We start from the raw sequence: 18,316 nt of genomic DNA, 5'->3' as shown, positions 1-18,316 counted from the left end.
GAGATGGTGGATGTTCACTAAACTTACTGTGGTAATCATTTCATGATGCATGAAGGTCAAATCATTATGCTATACACCTTAAATTTATACAGTGCTGTATGTCAATTATATCTCCATAAAACTGGAAGGAAAAAAATTTTGATTATATAAACAGCATTCATCATGTGCATGGTATTTCAAAGATAACCGACTCAGGCACTGCCCTTTACAAACTCAAATTCTAATCAGAAGCATAAGAGAAACCCTTAGATAATTATATACAGGATACAATATAGTATGGCAGCCAAAGAAAAGCCATCTTCAGTACAAAGTGTTGGAAGGTGGGAGGATAAATGAAAAGGGCATGGGGAGAATGAGGGAAAAGGCTTTACTGGAAAGGTGGCTTTTGGAACAGACTTTGAAAATAAGGAGGATTCTGGCAGGAACAGAGAAAGAAAGAAAAGCATTCCAGAAAGAAAATTTTAAAAAGGTAAAAGACGGAATATATGCACAGAGTACCCATAAAGTTTAGGTTACAAGAGGGGGGAATATAAGAGAAAATTAAAACATCTACGTGAGACCATACTTTAGAATCACAAGGTTCAGAATTCAACCTTAATGCATAGGAAATGGGAATCCGGTGATGGTTCTAGAACAAGAAAGTAACATGTTTAAGAAGTCTGTGAACTCTGTTTTGTAAATCTCTGTATTCCCTAGCACTCACCATAGTGTGTAAACTCTTAGTAACTTTAGATTAAAGGGAAAAGAAAAGAAGAAAAAGGACAAGACAGAACTATAACAATTGGAAGTAATGAACAAGATGAATTAAAGGATATGGTGAATGGATATGAATATATCACTTTAAGAAATTATCCTAACCTATTTAGCTGAAAAAACCAAGGAGCTGAACAAGAATATTGAGAACAGAAGGAAGAAGCTCTGGAAGCAGAAATGAGAGGATTCAGAGAAAATTATTTTTTAAGGTGTGAATGGACAAGAAATGTTAAAGATAACTAAAGGTTTGAAATTCTGAGTCTAAGTAACAGGGAAGATCATATTCTGAGCAGAGGTAAGTAGGTCATGTGGGAGAACAGGTTTAAGCAAACGTACTTAATTACAATTAGAGCCTATTGATATTAAGATGCCAGTTAATATCAATTTAATATTAAGATACAAATATATATGAACATCAGGCAAAGAGATGGGTCTAGAACCCAGAAAAATGGCCAGGATAGGCTAGGAAACTGTAAAAAAGTGAATACAGATTTACAATTTCCCGTCAGGCATATAATGAGCTCAGAAATTGCCAACCTGTTTTACCGACAAGTGAAAAGCTGAACAAACTGAAAAATCAACGACTCTTCTTAGATCTGTCAGAGAAGTGAGGTTATCGGGCAAACTGCAACCCCCAAAATTGGAGAAACAGGCAAATAAAGAAAATCACACTTACTGGATCAGAATTATCCATGGGAACCAGTGCTGAAGTAGGAAAACCAGAACTGTAATTGATGAATTTGTTGGAGGCTCAGAGTGAAGGTCTGAGAATCAAAATCTCCAGGGGCACCCAGTCATAGGGGACACCCAATATTCTTGAATTATACCACTAGAAGCTCTACCAGGTCCTCACAATGAATCCCTTTGTGCTTCCAGCAGAGGGAGGAGAAAAGAAACCATTCTGAAATGCCAAAGCTCTATGTTCTTCTTAACAAGGCCTGTCCTCAGGAGAAACTACTTTACCAGAGACTAACCTACCTAGAAGGGAACTAACATACCTAGAAGGAAAAAATCCCAAACCAGCTCCCTCTAGCCTTCCACATGGGGGAAGAGTTAATATCCAACTCAGTTGCCTCTAGCCATCCTGTCCTACCTAAGGGTGGAAAAGAAAAAACTAAGAAGCACTGGTGAAGTTCACAGTCCAGGAGCACAGGCTCACGAAAAGACTAAGTCAGAGGGCCAGAGAATGCTTCCCCTGCCCCACACCCTACCATGACATTACTAAAGTCCTACTTACCACACTTCCTTTTATCAGTACATCTGGAGAGACTGAACAAGCATTAGAACTAGAGTCAGATATGTCACAGATGTTGGAATTATCAGAACAGACATTTTTTAAAATGTCTATGATTAATATGCTTAAGGGCTTTACTGCTGAAGTAGACAACATTCAAGAACAGATGGATAATATAAGAACAGAGCCGGAAAGACTATAAAAGAAACTCTAGAGACAAAAAACCCTGAAACAGAATGTCTTTGATGTGGTTATCAGTAGACTGGACCTGGCGCAGGAACCAATCTGAGCTTGAGGATATGATAGCAGAAACTTCTAAAACTTAAGAGCAAAGAGGAAAAAGATTGGAAAAAATGGAAGAGAATATCCAAGAGTTGTGAGATAACTACAAAACTTGTAATATACATCTTATGGGAACACCACAAGGAAGAGAGAGAAAGAAAACAGCAATATTTTAAACAATATGATTTGAGAATTTCCCCAAATGGTCACATACCACACCTCAGATCCAGGAAGCTCAGAGAACACCAAGCAGAATAAATGCCCCCAAACTACACTTAAGCATATCATATTTAAATTTTTGAAAATAAAAGATTAAAAAAATTGTGAAAGAAACCAGAGGAGAAAATACCTTACCTATAGACAGGAAAAGATAAGAGCTTTATACAACTTCTCAGAAACCATGCGAGCAAAAAGAGAGTGGAGTGAAATATATGAAAGTCAGGCACTTTCTTTCCTATATAACAGCAATGAACAAGTGTAATTTGAAACTAAAAACATTACCATTTACATTAGCACCCTCAAAAACATAATACTATAAATCTAACAAAATGTATATATACAAGATCTATACAAGGAATACTACAAAACTCTGATCAAAGATATCAAAGAAGGACAAAATAAATGAAGAGATATTCCCTGTTCATGGACAGACTCAGTATGGTCAAGATGTCAAGTTCTTCCCAACTTGATCTATAGATTCGATGCAATTTCAATAAAAATCCCAGCAAGTTATTTTGTGGATAGTGACAAGCTGATTCTAAAGTTTATACGGAAAAACAAAAGCTCCAGAATGGTCAACATAATACTTAAGGAGATGAAGCAACCAAGATGGAGGGCTGACACCCTGACTTCAAGACTTACAGTAAAGCTACAGTAATCAAGAATGTGTGGTATTGGGGAAAGAACAAACAAACAGGTCAATGGAACAGAATGCAGAGCCCAGAAATAGGTCCACATGAATACAGTCAACCAATCTAATGACAAAAGAGCAAAGGCAGTACAATGGAGCAAAAACAGTCTTTTCAACAAGTGATACTAGAACAAGTGAACAACCACATGCAAAAAAAAAAACCCCAAAATATTCTAGACACAGACCTTACACCCTCCACAAAAATGAACTAGAGATTGGTTCAAGATGGCGGAGGAGAAGGCCATGCTCTCACTCCCTCTTGTGAGAGCACCAGAATCACAACTAACTGCTGAACAATCATCAACAGGAGGACACTGGAACTCACCAAAAAAGATACCCCACATCCAAAGACAAGGGAGAAGCCACAATGAGATGGTAGGAGGGGCGCAATCACAATAAAAGCAAATTCCGTAACTGCTGGGTGGGTGACTCACAAACTGGAGAACATTATACCACAGAAGTCTGCCCACTGGAGTGAAGGTTCTGAGCCCCACGTCAGGCTTCCCAACCTGGGGGTCTGGCAACGGAAGGAGGAATTACTAGAGAATCAGACTTTGAAGGCTAGCGAGATTTGATTACAGGACTTCGACAAGACTGGGGGAAACAGAGACTCCACTCTTGGAGGGCACACACAAAGTAGTGTGTTCATCGGGACCCAGGGAAAGGAGCAGTGACCCCATAGGAGACTGACCCAGACCTATGTGCTAGTGTTGGAGAGTCTCCTGCAGAGGCGGGGGTGGTGGTGGTGGTGGTGGTGGGGTCTTGGAAGTACTTCTTGGCACGAGCCCTCCCAGAGTCGGCCATTAGCCCCACCAAAGAGCCCAGTAGGGCTCCAGTGTTGGGTCGCCTCAGGCCAAACAACCAACAGGGAGGGAACCCAGCCCCACCCATCAACAGACAAGTGGATTAAAGTTTTACTTAGCTCTGCCCACCAAAGCAACAGGCAGCTCTACCAACCACCAGTCCCTCCTATCAGGAAACTTGCACAAGCCTCTTGGATAGCCTCATCCACCAGAGGGCAGACAGCAGAAGCAAGAAGAACTACAATCCTGCAGCCTGTGCAACAAAAACCACATCCACAGAAAGACAGACAAGAGGAAAAGGCAGAGGGCTTTGTACCAGATGAAGGAACAAGATAAAACCCCCAAAACAACTAAAGAAGTGGAGATAGGCAACCTTCCAGAAAAAGAATTCAGAATAATGATAGCGATGATGATCCAGGACCTTGGAAAAAGAATGGAGGCAAAGATCAAGAAGATGCAAGAAATGTTTAACAAAGACCTAGAAGAATTAAAGAACAAACAAACAGAGATGAACAATACAATAACTGAAATGAAAACTACACTAGAAGGAATCAGTAGCAGAATAACTGAGGCAGAAGAACGGATAAGTGACCTGGAAGACAGAATGGTGGAATTCACTGCTGCGGAACAGAATAAAGAAAAAAGAATAAAAACAGCCTAAGAGACCTCTGGGACAACATTACACACAACAACATTTGCATTACAGGGGTCCCAGAAGGAGAAGAGAGAGAGAAAGGACCCGAGAAAATATCTGAAGAGATTATACTCAAAAACTTCTCTAACATGGGAAAGGAAATAGCCACCTAAGTCCAGGAAGCACAGCGAGTCCCATACAGGATAAACCCAAGGTGAAACACGCCAAGGCACATAGTAATCACATTGGCAAAAATTAAAGACAAAGAAAAATTATTGAGAGCAGCAAGGGAAAAATGACAAATAACATACAAGAGAGCTCCCGTAAGGTTAACACCTGATTTCTCAGCAGAAACTCTACAAGCCAGAAGGGAGTGCTGTGACATATTTAAAGTGATGAAATGGAAGAACCTACAACCAAGATTACTCTAGCTGGCAAGAATCTCATTCAGACTTGATGGAGAAATTAAAAACTTTACAGGCAAGCAAATGCTAAGAGAATTCAGCACCACCAAACCAGCTCTACAACAAATGCTAAAGGAACTTCTCTAAGTGGGAAACACAAGAGAAGAAAAAGATCTACAAAAACAAACCCAAAACAATTAAGAAAATGGTTTCATCAAAAAATCTAGAAACAATAAATGCTGGAGAGGGTGTGGAGAAAGGGGAACACTCTTGCACTGTTGATGGGATTGTAAATTGATACAGCCACTATGGAGAACAGTATGGAGGTTCCTTAAAAAACTACAACTAGAACTACCATATGACCCAGCAATCCCACTACTGGGCACATACCCTGAGAAAACCATAATTCACAAAGAGTCATGTACCAATATGTTCATTGCAGCTCTATTTACAATAGCCAGGACATGAATCAACCTAATTGTCATCAACAGATGAATGGATAAAGAAGATGTGGCTCATATATACAATGGAATATTACTCAGCAATAAAAAGAAATGAAATTGAGTTATTCGTAGTGAGGTAGATGGACCTGGAGTCTGTCATACAGAGTGAAGTAAGTCAGAAGGAGAAAAACAAATACTGTATGTTAACACATATATATGGAATCTAAGAAAAAAAAATGTCATGAAGAGCCTAGGGGTAGGACGGGAATAAAGACACAGACCTACTAGAGCATGGACTTGAGGATATGGGGAGGAGGAAGGGTAAGTTGTGACAAAGTGAGAGAGTGGCATGGACATATATACACTACCAAACGTAGGGTGGACAGCTAGTGGGAAGCAGCCGCATGGCACAGGTAGATCACCTAGGTGGTTTGTGACCACCTAGAGGGGTGGGATAGAGTGGGTGGGAGGGAGGGAGATGCAAGAGGGAAGAGATATGGGAACATATGTATATGTATAACTGATTCACTTTGTTGTAAAGCAGAAACTAACACACCATTGTAAAGCAATTATACTCCAATAAAGATGTTTTAAAAAAAAACAAAAACAAACTTGGTTGGTGGGAATGTAAATTGGCGTGGCCACTACAGAAAACAATACGAAGGCTCCTCAAAAAAATAAAACACAAATCTACCATGTGTTCCAGCAATTCCATCTCTGGGCATATACCCAAAGGAAATGAAAACAGGATTTCTACAAGATACATGCATCCCCCCCCATGGTTATCGCAGCATTATTCACAACAGCCAAGGTATGGAAACAGCCCAATGCCCATCAACAGATGAATCGACAAAAGATGTAACACACAATGGAATATTACTCAGCCACGAGAAAGGAGGATATCTTCCATTTGAGACAACATGGGTAGACCTTGAGCACATTATTCTAAGTGAGATAAATCAGAGAAAGGCAAGTATTGTATGATACCATTTATATGTGGAATCAAAAAAGTTAAACCTGTAAAAAACATAAGAGTACCTCCTTACGAGGGATGGGCGGTGGGGAGCTCCCACAGGGGATAAGAGTGATGGTAAGGGTAAAACTTTAACAAGTAGTAAATATGCCATAAAAACCTCATGCACAGTGTAATGAATACAGACAATTATATCATACTATATATAAGTTATGTAATGTGATAAATACCACTACAATAGCAATCATATTACATACAAATGTAACAAAATAACATGCCACACACCTTAAACTTACACCATATTACATGTCAAATCTGTTCAATGAAAAAGTGAAGAAAAATAACACTATTCACATGCCAAAATAATTCCTTCACTAAAGAAAACTTTATTATCTTATTAGTTGTTTCTCCTAAACTTTTGCTGTTTTATCCACTCTCTGTATCAATCTCCTGGAAAAATGTTTATTTATCATATCATTTTAAATGTTTATTTATCATCTCATTTAGTACTTAGGGTTTTCCTTGTATTTCCTTTTATTAATTGTACTTATCTTTTAAAATGAATTTCTCAACAATTTTTTAATTCCCCACATAATTTAAAATTCTTCTAATATTTTTAGCAGCCCATTTTCCTTACCTTTCCAGATATTTCTATCTGTCCTTGCATACTGACTTAGAGAGCCCTCTTCTGGCCTGATGCTGTGTCAAAAAACATTTTCTTCAGCTTGCAAATAATGTTAAGTTTTAAATGCTTTTGGTAATATAATAATTGTATAATTCAAGTAAAACCTTTATTCAGAATAATAAAGTTTTAAGGAGAAACTGGATGGTTCTATTAAAATACCTTATCAAAGCAACTTATACTACTTAAGTAGTATAGAAATACCACTTTCGAATAACTGTACACTATTAATCTCAGTATGACAGAGCCTTGCTATCATGTGATGGAACTTGAAGATGAAGCCACATAATAACAAGGTATTTGATACACTAGTAACTGAAGTATGATAAACAAGCTGGAATCTGTTAAGTGCCTCTGCCTCAAAGAAGTCTGATAGTTATTTGGTCTTTAATATGTCCCGATTTTAATATAACAATGCCTTTAATAAAACTACAAGTTTGAAAATATAATGGCGGAAAGAATTCCACTTAAATTGATTTTTTTTAATTCTAGGAATAAAGATGTTAATGAAAGTGACCAAACAGAAGTACATACCACCATTAAGTAATTTGCCAATAGTTTTTCATCTTTTTGTAAATAAACAAGCCAATTATAAAGTTTACATAGAAATATATAAAAACAAATATTAAGGACAATTCTTAAAAACAGTAATAATTTGAGAAAGTAGTCCTTCCGGCCATATAAATTTTGTTATGAGGCGTCTCAGACCCTATGTCTGTGTTCCCATTAGACTGTACTCTCAAGGACAAAACCAATCTCATTCACATTTCTATTCCTAGCACCTAGACAATGCCTAATCTATAGGAATCATAATAAATTTTAAAGGATTGGGTAAATGTGTTTACCTATATGGTCTCTCCCTTTATAGTTTGAGATTCATGAAGGCACGAACTATTTTTCACTTTTGTGACCTCAGAATTTAACACAGTGGATGTTTAATAATTGTTTGTTAAATGGGTTCATTTCCAAAATGGTTTATTTATAAAATACTCATCAGAATTAGACTTCATGGTAGAAAAAAATAAAGGAAAAGAATGAGAAAATGATATAAATAGAATGAAAATATTATGACAATTCAGAAAATACATTATCAGATCAAATTATATGTAAAAGAAATTAACTTTTTTCCATTAAAGGGTTCATAAAATCCATAAACAAAAAAAACCAATACAGAAAAAATAAGCAAAAAATACGAAAAAACAATTCACAGAAAAAGAAACATGAATAAGTCTTAAATATATAAAAAGAAGTTCAACATCAGTTTAGGAGAAATACATATTAAATCCATATGGAGAAAACAAGAAAAAGATCTCAAATCAACAACATAACTTTACAACATAAGGAACTGGAAAAAGAAGAACAAACTAAATCCAAAGCTATCAGAAGGAAGAAAATAAAGATCAGAGCAGAGATAAATGAAATAAAGAATAGAGAAATAATAGAGAAAATAAATGAAACCAAAAGTTGGTTCTTTGAAAAGAACAAAATGAACAAACCTTTTGCTAGATGGCCCAAGAAAAAAAGAAGACTCAAATTACTAAAATCAGAAATTTAAATGGAGACAATATCAATTCTATCAAAAAAAGGATTATAAAAGAGTAGTATAAAGAATTAACTGTTCAACAAATTGGAAAAACTAGATGTTCTTTTTTTTTTTTTGGTATGTGGGCCTCTCACTGTTGTGGCCTCTCCCATTGCAGAGCACAGGCTCCGGACGCGCAGGCTCAATGGCCATGGCTCACGGGCCCAGCCACTCCACGGCATGTGGGATCTTCCCGGACCAGGGCACGAACCCGTGTCTCCTGCATCAGCAGGCGGACTCTCAACCACTGTGCCACCAGGGAAGCCCGTGGAAAAACTAGATGAAATGATGAATTCCTAGAAGCAAAACCTACTAACACTAAATCATGAAGAAGTAGAAAATCTGAGTAGACCTACAACTAGTAAGGACACTGAATCAGTAATCAAAAGTCTCCAAACAAGCAAAAGCCCTAGCCTTGAACCTGATGGCTTCACTGGCAAATTCTACCAAACATTTAAAGAAGAACTAATATCTATCTTTCTCAAACTTTTCTAAAATCTGGAAGAGGATGGAACACTTGCTAACCTATTCTGAGGTCAGCATTATTCTGATACCAAAGCCAGATGAAGACACTACACGAAAACTACAGACTAACAATCCTTTTGAACACTGATATAAAAATCCTCAACAAAATATTAGCAAACTGAATTTAGCAGTATATAAAAAGGATTATACTCCATGACTAAGTGGGATTTATTCCTGGAATATAAGGCTGGTTTGACATTCAAAAATCAATCAATGCGGGCTTCCCTGGTGGCGCAGTGGTTGAGGGTTCGCCTGCTGATGCAGGGGACGCGGGTTTGTGCCCCAGTCCGGGAGGATCCCACATGCTGCCGAGTGGCTGGGCCCGTGAGCCATGGTCGCTGAGCCTGCGCGTCCGGAGCCTGTGCTCTGCAACAGGAGAGGCCGCGACAGTGAGAGGCCCGCATACCGCAAAAAAAAAAGTCAATCAATGCTATTATACAGCACAAAAACAGCAAAAAAAGAAAAACAACCATCTCAACTGAGGCTGAAAAGAGCATGTAGTAAAATGTGACACCCTTTTATGATAAAAACACACAAAAAGCTAGGAAAAGAAGAAAACTACTCAACATAATAAAAACTACATAGAAAAAACCCACAGCAAACATCATACTCAATGGTGAAAGACTGAGAGCATCTCCTCTAAGATCAGGAAAAAGGAGTCCCACTTACAACACTTCTACTGAACAGAGTACTGGAAGTTCTAGCTAGAGCAATTAGTCAAGAAAAAGAAATTAAAGGCATCCAAATTGAAAAGGAAGATGTAAAATTATCACTGTTCACAGATGATATGATCATACACATTCTTTAGCAATAAAGAATGGATTCAGGGACTTCCCTGGTGGCGCAGTGGATAAGACTCCATGCTCCCAACGCAGGCACCCTGGGTTTGATCCCTGGTCAGGGAACTAGAGCCCACGTGCATGCTGCAACTAAGACTTTACATGCCACAACTAAGGAGCCCACCTGCTGCAACTAAGACCCAGTGCAACCAAATAAATATTAAAAAAAAAAAATGTATCTCCACCCTCCTGGGTTTGAGCTGGAGAAATTAAAAAAAAAAAAGAATGGATTCAGCAAAGTATCAGAATACAAAGTTAATACAGAAAATTTAATTGCATCTCTATACACACTAATAATAAATGATCTGAAGAGGAAATTATGAAAACAATTCCATCTACAATAGTATCAAGAAGAATAAAATACTTAAGATGTAACTTAGCCGAAGAAGTAAAAGAATTGTACAACGAAAACTAAAAAACACTGCTGAAAGAAACTGAAGATGATACAAATAAATGGAAATACAGCCCATGCTCATGGACTGAAAAACTTAATATTGTTAAGATGTCAATACTACTCAAAGTGATCTACAGATTCAAATGCAATCCCTATCAAAATCTCAATAACATATTTTTTGCATAAATAGAAAAACCCACCCTAAAATTCATATAGAATCTCAAGGGACTACAAATAACCAAAACAATCTTGAAAAAGGGGGACAGAGGAGGACTTACACTCTGTGATTTCAAAACTTTCTACAAAGCTACAGTAATCAAAACAATGTGGTTTTGGCATAAGGAGAGACGTATATAGACCGATGGAATAGAATAGAGAACCCAGAAATAAACCTTCACATATATGGTCAAATGACTTTTGACAAGGTACCAAGACAATTCAATGGGGAAAAGATTGTCTTTTCAACAAATGACGCTGGGAAAACTGGATATCCACATGCAAAAAGAATGAAGTTGGACCCTTACCTAACACCATATACAAGAATTAACTTGTAAGGGATCTAAGACCTAAATGTAAGACCTAAAACTATAAAACTCTTAGGAGAAAATATGTGGCAAAAGCTTCATGACACTGGATTTGGTAATGATTTCTTGGTTACGACACCAAAGACACAGGCAATAAAAGAAAAGTAGACAAATCGGACTTCGTGAAAATTTTAAAATCTCGTGCAGGAAAAGACACAAAGGACTATCAACAGAATAAGACGGCAACCCACAGAATGAGAAAAAATATTTGCAAATCATATATCTGAGAAAGGATTAATATCCAGAATAGAGAATCTCTAAAACTCAATAAAGAAAAAACCAAAAAGTCCAATTTAAAAATGGGCAAAGGACTTGAATAGACCTTTCTTCAAAGAAGATACAGAAGTAGCCAATAAGCACATGAAGATGCTCAACATCATTAATCATTAGGAAAATGCAAATCAAAATTACAATGAGATATCATCAGGATGGTTACTATCAAAAACCAGAAAATAACAAGTGTTGGTGACAATGTGGAGAAACTAGAACACTTGTACACTGTTGGTGGGAATGCAAAATGGTACCTCCACTGTGGTAAAACAGTGTGGCAGTTCCTCAAAAATTTAAACAGAATTACCATATGATCCAGCAATTCCATTTGTGGGTATATACTCAAAAGAAATGAAAGCAGGGTCTCAAAGAGATATTTGTACACCCATGTTCAAATAAATAATATAAAAAATGTTCACAGCAGCCATTATTCACTAGAGCTAAAATGTGGATTCAGCCCAAGTGTCCATTGAAAGATGAGGGGAAAAGCAAAATGTGGTATACATAAAATGGGATATTATTCAGCCTTAAAAAGGAAGGAAATTCTGACACATGCTACAACACGGATGAACCTTGAGGATATTATGCTAAGTGAAATATGCTAGTCACAAAAAAGACAAATACCGTATAATTCCACTTAACATGAGATACCTGGAGTAATAAAAATTATAGAGACATGAAGTAGAATGGTAGTTGCCAGGGGTCGGGAAGTGAAATGGTGAGTTATTGTTTAATGAGTACAGCATTTCACTTTTATAAGATTATGTATAATAGTCGCAAACTAGAAACAACTCAAATTTTGACAAGTAGAGAGAAGTTGAATAAATTATGCTGTCTCCATAAAATGGGAAATCAAGCAGCTGTAAAAGCAAAGGAAAGGGATGCTGCCTATGTAATGGTATGAAAATAATCACTGTATTTTGTATAATTTTATATAATATTAAGGGAAAGAAGCAAGGTGTATTGTACTGTATTTATTTTGATACTTTTTGTGAAGGTAGGAGGATAAGATACATTTATATGTGTTTGTTGTGATATAAGTCAACTCTGGAAGGCTACACTAGAAACTGTTAATAGTAGCTCCTGTTTGTGTGGGGAAAGGGTGTGAACTGGACAGATGGAAAACAGCACTTGGACATCTTTCACTACACATATAAATATGAACAATGTGAACAGATTATTAACTCCAAAAAATGTCCTAATCTTTCAAGCTTAGTATATAATTTACATGTTTTACTAATAAGTCGACTACAAAATCCTTTATAATCTTACCTGCAAACTAGCCACATAAGAATCCTCACAATTTACGTAATGTCCTAACATGGCATGTTGTGCTCGTAATTCATTATCCCTTATTCTTTCATGCAGGTGGGTAATTTGTTGCTTCTGCCTGCAAAACATAAGTTGAGGTACCACGTTACAAAAAATGTACTTTTCTAAGTGATAATTAAAAGCAGAACTTTCAGTATTCTAATTTGGCATAAGAGTTAAAAGTATGACCAATCATAAAATTCATAATAGGAAATCTTTTTAAACCACAGTACCATGAGATATGTTAAATACAGAAAAAGTTTATACTGTAGAGTACTTCTAACACTTTAAAGAACATAATCTTTTGTAGAATACTCTTCTTAGATTCTAACAAAGTCATGCTTTGCTCTCTTTCTTCTTGTTGCCTAACATAAAAACTGTTTCAATCTCAGTCTGGAATGTCTTTACCTTAATATTATTATTTCCATTCGTCCAAATTCTGTTCAACACTTAATACCAATTGAAGCTTCTGAAAATTTCATTGTCGGGGTGAGAGGTATTTTTATAAATATCATCTAGCTCAACTGCTGTACTATGCCTGCATCTTATCTACAACATCCAGGTTGCATGGTCTACACATAAACATCACCAACGATGGAGAACTCACATGGTGGCAGATTTGCATCTCTGGATAGCTCTGGAATTTCATTTTAATATAATCTCATGCTGGAACCAGGCACACTGAAGTTCAAGTATTTCCTCAGTGGATCATAGCTTTTTTTTTTTTTTGCTGTACGCGGGCCTCTCACTGTTGTGGCCTCTCCCGTTGCGGAGCACAGGCTCCGGACGCGCAGGCCCAGAGGCCATGGCTCACGGGCCCAGCCGCTCCGTGGCATGTGGGATCTTCCCGGACCGGGGCACGAACCCGTGTCCCTTGCATCGGCAGGCGGACTCTCAACCACTGTGCCACCAGGGAAGCCCCATAGCTTATTTTAATCAAATTATTTAACTTTTGTGAATATGTATCCTTAAACATTTGAAAACCATTATGTGCCAGGCAACATGCTAAGACCTTTATATGTATTATCATTAATCTTCAAAAATTTAATAAGTCTCATACTAAGGTTATAAGAGAGAGAGTGAGAGCAAAAGAGAGCAAGAGCACGTGCTTTCAAGGAATAATAAGGATACATGTGGGTAAACAAATAGCTTGATGTTTTCCAAAATTACTTACAAAATAACTTTTGGAGCAAGTTCAGACTGCATCAAAGAGCTTATGCTATTCAGAGCTGTTTTTATTTGTTTTTCAGATATGCTATCCTTTAAGAACATCCACACAGAAAACATCAAACAGGAAACAGATAAGTTAGGAGAGATTAGTCACATGGTACTTTTCAAATAATGTAAAACTTTACAAAGAAAACTAAACTTCCTCTTCCAGTCAAGATGGAGTAACAGGAACCAGTTTTGCCCTTCCCCTTGACATAATTACAAAATGGAACAAAATACAGGTAAGAAAGACTCTCAAGACACTGGATAACAGGCAATTAGTCACCGTGACTTCTGGGAGGTGGACAACAAATTCTATGAGTCCTAAGATTGCCAGAGATTAGCGTTTTAAGCCTTAGCCTCTGAACAGGGAAAGTGACCTCTCTGAGTTGAAAAAACAAAGCTGGTAATCTGGAGAAACCAAGGCAGCTAGAGTTCACAGTGCAGAGCCACCCTTGAGTATTCAGTTGAGTGTTAACTAACGAATGCGTGAAGAAACTACTTTAAGTAGGGAGGGGGCGTTATGGGGTGAGGGTGGGGGATATGTTAGCCAAAAAGATTAGAAGAAACAGTGCCTGAGGCTCATATCGGGCCCGGAATTGTGCCTGTTCCCAAATGCCAAAACTTCATAATTTACAGGGTATCAGTTAGCAGTGATTTCCAACTGAGGGCAATTTGGGGCTCAGAACAAAGTGCAAAAATACAAAAATAATGGCTTCCCTGGTGGTGCTGTGGTTAAGAATCCGTCTGCCAATGCAGGGGACACGGGTTCGAGCCCTGGTCCAGGAAGATCTCACATGCCGCGGAGCAACTAAGCCCATGCGTCACAACTACGGAAGCTGTGCTCTACAGCCTGCACGCCACAACCACTGAGCCCGAGTGCCGCAACTACTGAAGCCCGTATACCTAGAGCCCATGCTCCACAACAAGAGAAGCCACCGCAATGAGAAGCCCGTGCACTGCAACAAAGAGTAGCCGCCGCTCGCTACCACCAGAGAAAGCCCCACGTGCAGCAACAAGACCCAACGCAGCCAAAAATAAAAATAAACAAAATAAATAAATAAAGAATACAAAAATATGTAACATCCAAAACAAGTTAAAATTCATAATGCCTGGCATCTCAAAGAAGCAGGGAAATATGACCCACAATAAGGTGAACAGCCAATCAACTGAAAGTGAGCTAGAACTGACACAAATGACAGAATTAATAGTGAAGGACACGAAATCAATTATTGTAACTATTTTCATATGTTCAAGAAACTAGAAGAAAGACATAATATGTTAAGCAGAGACATGGAAGACATAAATATTATCCTGAATGGGATTAGGGCAGACTAGAATTTGCATAAGAAAAGATTAGGGAATTTGAAGACATATCAACAGAAATGATCCAAAAAGAAACAGAAAAAAAAGACAAATAAATGAAACAAAACAAACAAAACAAAAACTCAGAGAATCAATGAGTTGTGGATTTCTTTAAAAGGCCAAATATATGTGTAATTAGAATCCCTATAGGGGAGGGGAGGGGAGGAGGAATGAGCAAGAAAAAGTATCTGTAGAAAACTGGCCAAATTTTTTCCAAATCTGCTGAGAATGACACACCCACAGATCCAAGAAGACCAAAGAACCCAAAGCACAAATAACAAAAAGAAAAGTAAACCAAGGAACATCCTAATCAAATGACTTAAAATCAGTGATAAAGAGAAAATCCTAAGAGTAGTCAGAGGAAGAACGGTAAATGTGTTAAGGGAGTATAGCCTGAAAATACTCCCAAAGTATATTAAAAGGATGCTTTTACATTTAAAGGCAGACCTTGGAGATATTGCAGGTTTGGTTCCAGACCGTGGCAATAAACTGAATATTGCAAGAAAGCCAGTCACACGAATTTTTTGGTTTCCCAGTGCCTATAAAAGTTATAATTACATTATACTGTAATCTATTGCATAATAGTATGTCTAAAAAAAAAAGTCCATACCTTAATTTAAAAATATTTTATTACTAAAAAATGCTGACTATCATTTGAGCCTTCAGCAATGTATATGTCTCTCATTTAATTACATGTGGAAGTAAAATCACATTATAATTTTGCTAGGTAAACTTTTAAAATCAGTGGTGGATTCTTTGGTATAGTGTGGATTTTTTTTTAATGGAATTCATATTAAATGTCCTTCTAACTCATCTGCTTTAGAAGCTAGGACTTATCATATTTCTAAAGCAAGGCCTAAGTGTACATATCATGGTTATTAAAAGTTATTAAAATTCCAACTTCACAGATATGATCAATTAACATATGACAGTTTGCTCATAGCAATTTGCAGAACATCTTTTACTTTGAGACGGACTCCATAATGCAAGAGTCATATTTATTCTCCATCACAAGTGTCGAAGTAAGATTTGGTTATTTTTATCAGCTTATCTGAGTATTTAAATAGTTTCAATAGTTTGTTTCTATCTATTTTGGTTGTTTACACCTAGGTATATAGCTTTATAAAATCAATTTCTGAATCTATTTTGTTTCAAGGCCAACTGCTACACTGTGTGAAATTTGATTCTGACACTAAACACCTTAAGTTAGCATCAGACTCCACAGCTTTAAGGGCATGATCCCCAACAAGAAAGCCTCACTTCAGATGCCAGACTCAAGTGGGATCCCCAGGCCATCCACACTTCTAACCAAATGGCTACAAATCTGGGGAGTTCCCAGAGTTTTTATTATAGAACTTCACTGTGTGGGCAAGACTGATTAAATCACTGAACTCAATCTCCAGCCTCCTCCTCTCCCTGGAGGTTGGACTGGCTCAAAAGTCCCAACCCTCTGATCACAGGGTTGGTCTCTATGGTAAATAGCTGAAGCTGCTATCCAGGGCCCAAGAATCACCTCATTAGCATAAATGCAGGTGTGTTCCAGGGCTCATGAATAAAAAAGACATTCTAAAGATTTACAGTCTCCTTTCCAAGAACCAGAAACAATGGCTAGTCAGATTCTCTATTGTTGGGCAAGATCTTAAGAAGATTTGTAGATACTATATTGTAAATTGCAAGTAATGACAAAATGAGAATTGTCCTCTATACTGCCAGTATCATTTACTAATAGCATTAACTCAGCTGTCACCACAGAGGGTATAGGGTTTCCTCTCTGAATCTGGCTCCAGTGCACTGACTTACCCCTGTATTTTATCTGTTCAATTCAGCGGCACAAGCTATGCAATTTCTAAATGTAAACCATCATATGAACTACTAGTATCAGCAACAGCATAGGTTAACCAACAACCTTAACCTCTTTTTCATTAAAATGAGGCTATTTCCTCTGCATGAATATTTAGTGAGTACCTACTATGAGTAATAAAATGTACATGAAACTGTCTCTTCTGTGAAGAGATCAAAGTCGACTGAGGAAAGACAAGCACGTAAACATAACTATTACATATATAAAACATGTATAACGTGGCTACTATTTGCTGATGGCCACTATGCATCAGACAGTATTAGTAATTTTTACATACATTTATTCATTTAATCCTCATGCTGTACAACTAGGTGGGAGAGGAGAGTTGCCTAGAAGAGTGATCTTCAAAAACCTCATTTTTTGCTTAAGTGGTGAAACTCCTTGTACCCAGGCAGATGAGAAGATCAATATGCAAAAGGTCAAGTACCCTATTCAGAATTATCTAAATGGTTAGTGTCAAATATAAAGCATTAGAAACCAGGTTTCTTCCTTTTTTTTCTGAGTTGTTTTTGAAATTAACCTATTTGCTTTTTCTCACAAGATGGGGAACATTTAAGAAGTTTCTTTTTCTTTTTAATTAAAAAATTTTTTTTACTTTATATTGGAGTATATAGTTGATTAACAATGTTATGTTAGTTTCAGGTGTACAGCAAAGTGATTCAGTTATACATATACATGTATCTATTCATTTTCAAATTCTTTTTCCATTTAGGTTATTACAGAATACTGAGCAGAATTACCTGTGCTATACAGTAGGTCCTTGTTGGTTATCTATTTTAAATATAGCAGTGTGTACATGTCAATCCCAAACTCCCCATCTATCCCTCCCCCCACCCGACCCTTCCCCACTGGTAACCATAAGAAGAACAGTTTCTATAGCAGTTATTTTTCCTTAACATTTGATCTGTTTTGACCTAATTGCAAAAAAAAAAAAAAAACAAAAAAACCCACGTTTTTCTCATGCAATCATGAATAACTTGATATTTTCAGGAATAATATCCAGCATACAATTTTTAGTTAAGTGACTTAAAAGGTATCATCACCCACACTGTATTCCAAAGTAGAAAAGTTCAGCATCTTTACTCTCAGTTCCATCCAGGAAGAAACTAAATCCTGTCAATTCTGTCTCTGAAATAGTCTCTACATGTGTTATCACCGTTTTAAAGGCCATTAGTCTAATCTGGTTCCTGGAAAAAAGATATACTATAATTTTGTTCTAATTTTCATCACTATATGTGTTATAAAGATCTTTATATAT

The 18,316-nt window shown here is 37.1% G+C and overlaps 1 protein-coding gene across 1 annotated transcript in view; it reads right to left on the bottom strand.

Annotated features, from left to right (window-relative positions):
• Nucleotides 1–565: 565 nt before the first annotated feature.
• Nucleotides 566–18,316, bottom strand: part of LOC112409109 (centrosomal protein of 85 kDa-like) — a gene marked incomplete at its 3' end in the record, with an annotated part of 157,824 nt that continues 140,073 nt past the window's right edge. Inside the window, 2 exon segments of the mRNA XM_024759020.1 lie at nucleotides 566–628; nucleotides 12,585–12,702. Coding sequence (XP_024614788.1) covers nucleotides 566–628; nucleotides 12,585–12,702 — 181 coding nt within the window.

The sequence above is a fragment of the Neophocaena asiaeorientalis genome, unplaced genomic scaffold, assembly GCF_003031525.2.
Source record: "Neophocaena asiaeorientalis asiaeorientalis breed wild unplaced genomic scaffold, Neophocaena_asiaeorientalis_V1.1 scaffold5, whole genome shotgun sequence".
NCBI classification, from domain to species: domain Eukaryota; kingdom Metazoa; phylum Chordata; class Mammalia; order Artiodactyla; family Phocoenidae; genus Neophocaena; species Neophocaena asiaeorientalis.
The sequence above is the reverse complement of the archived record's forward strand: the minus strand, read 5'-3'. Positions and strand labels throughout refer to the sequence as shown.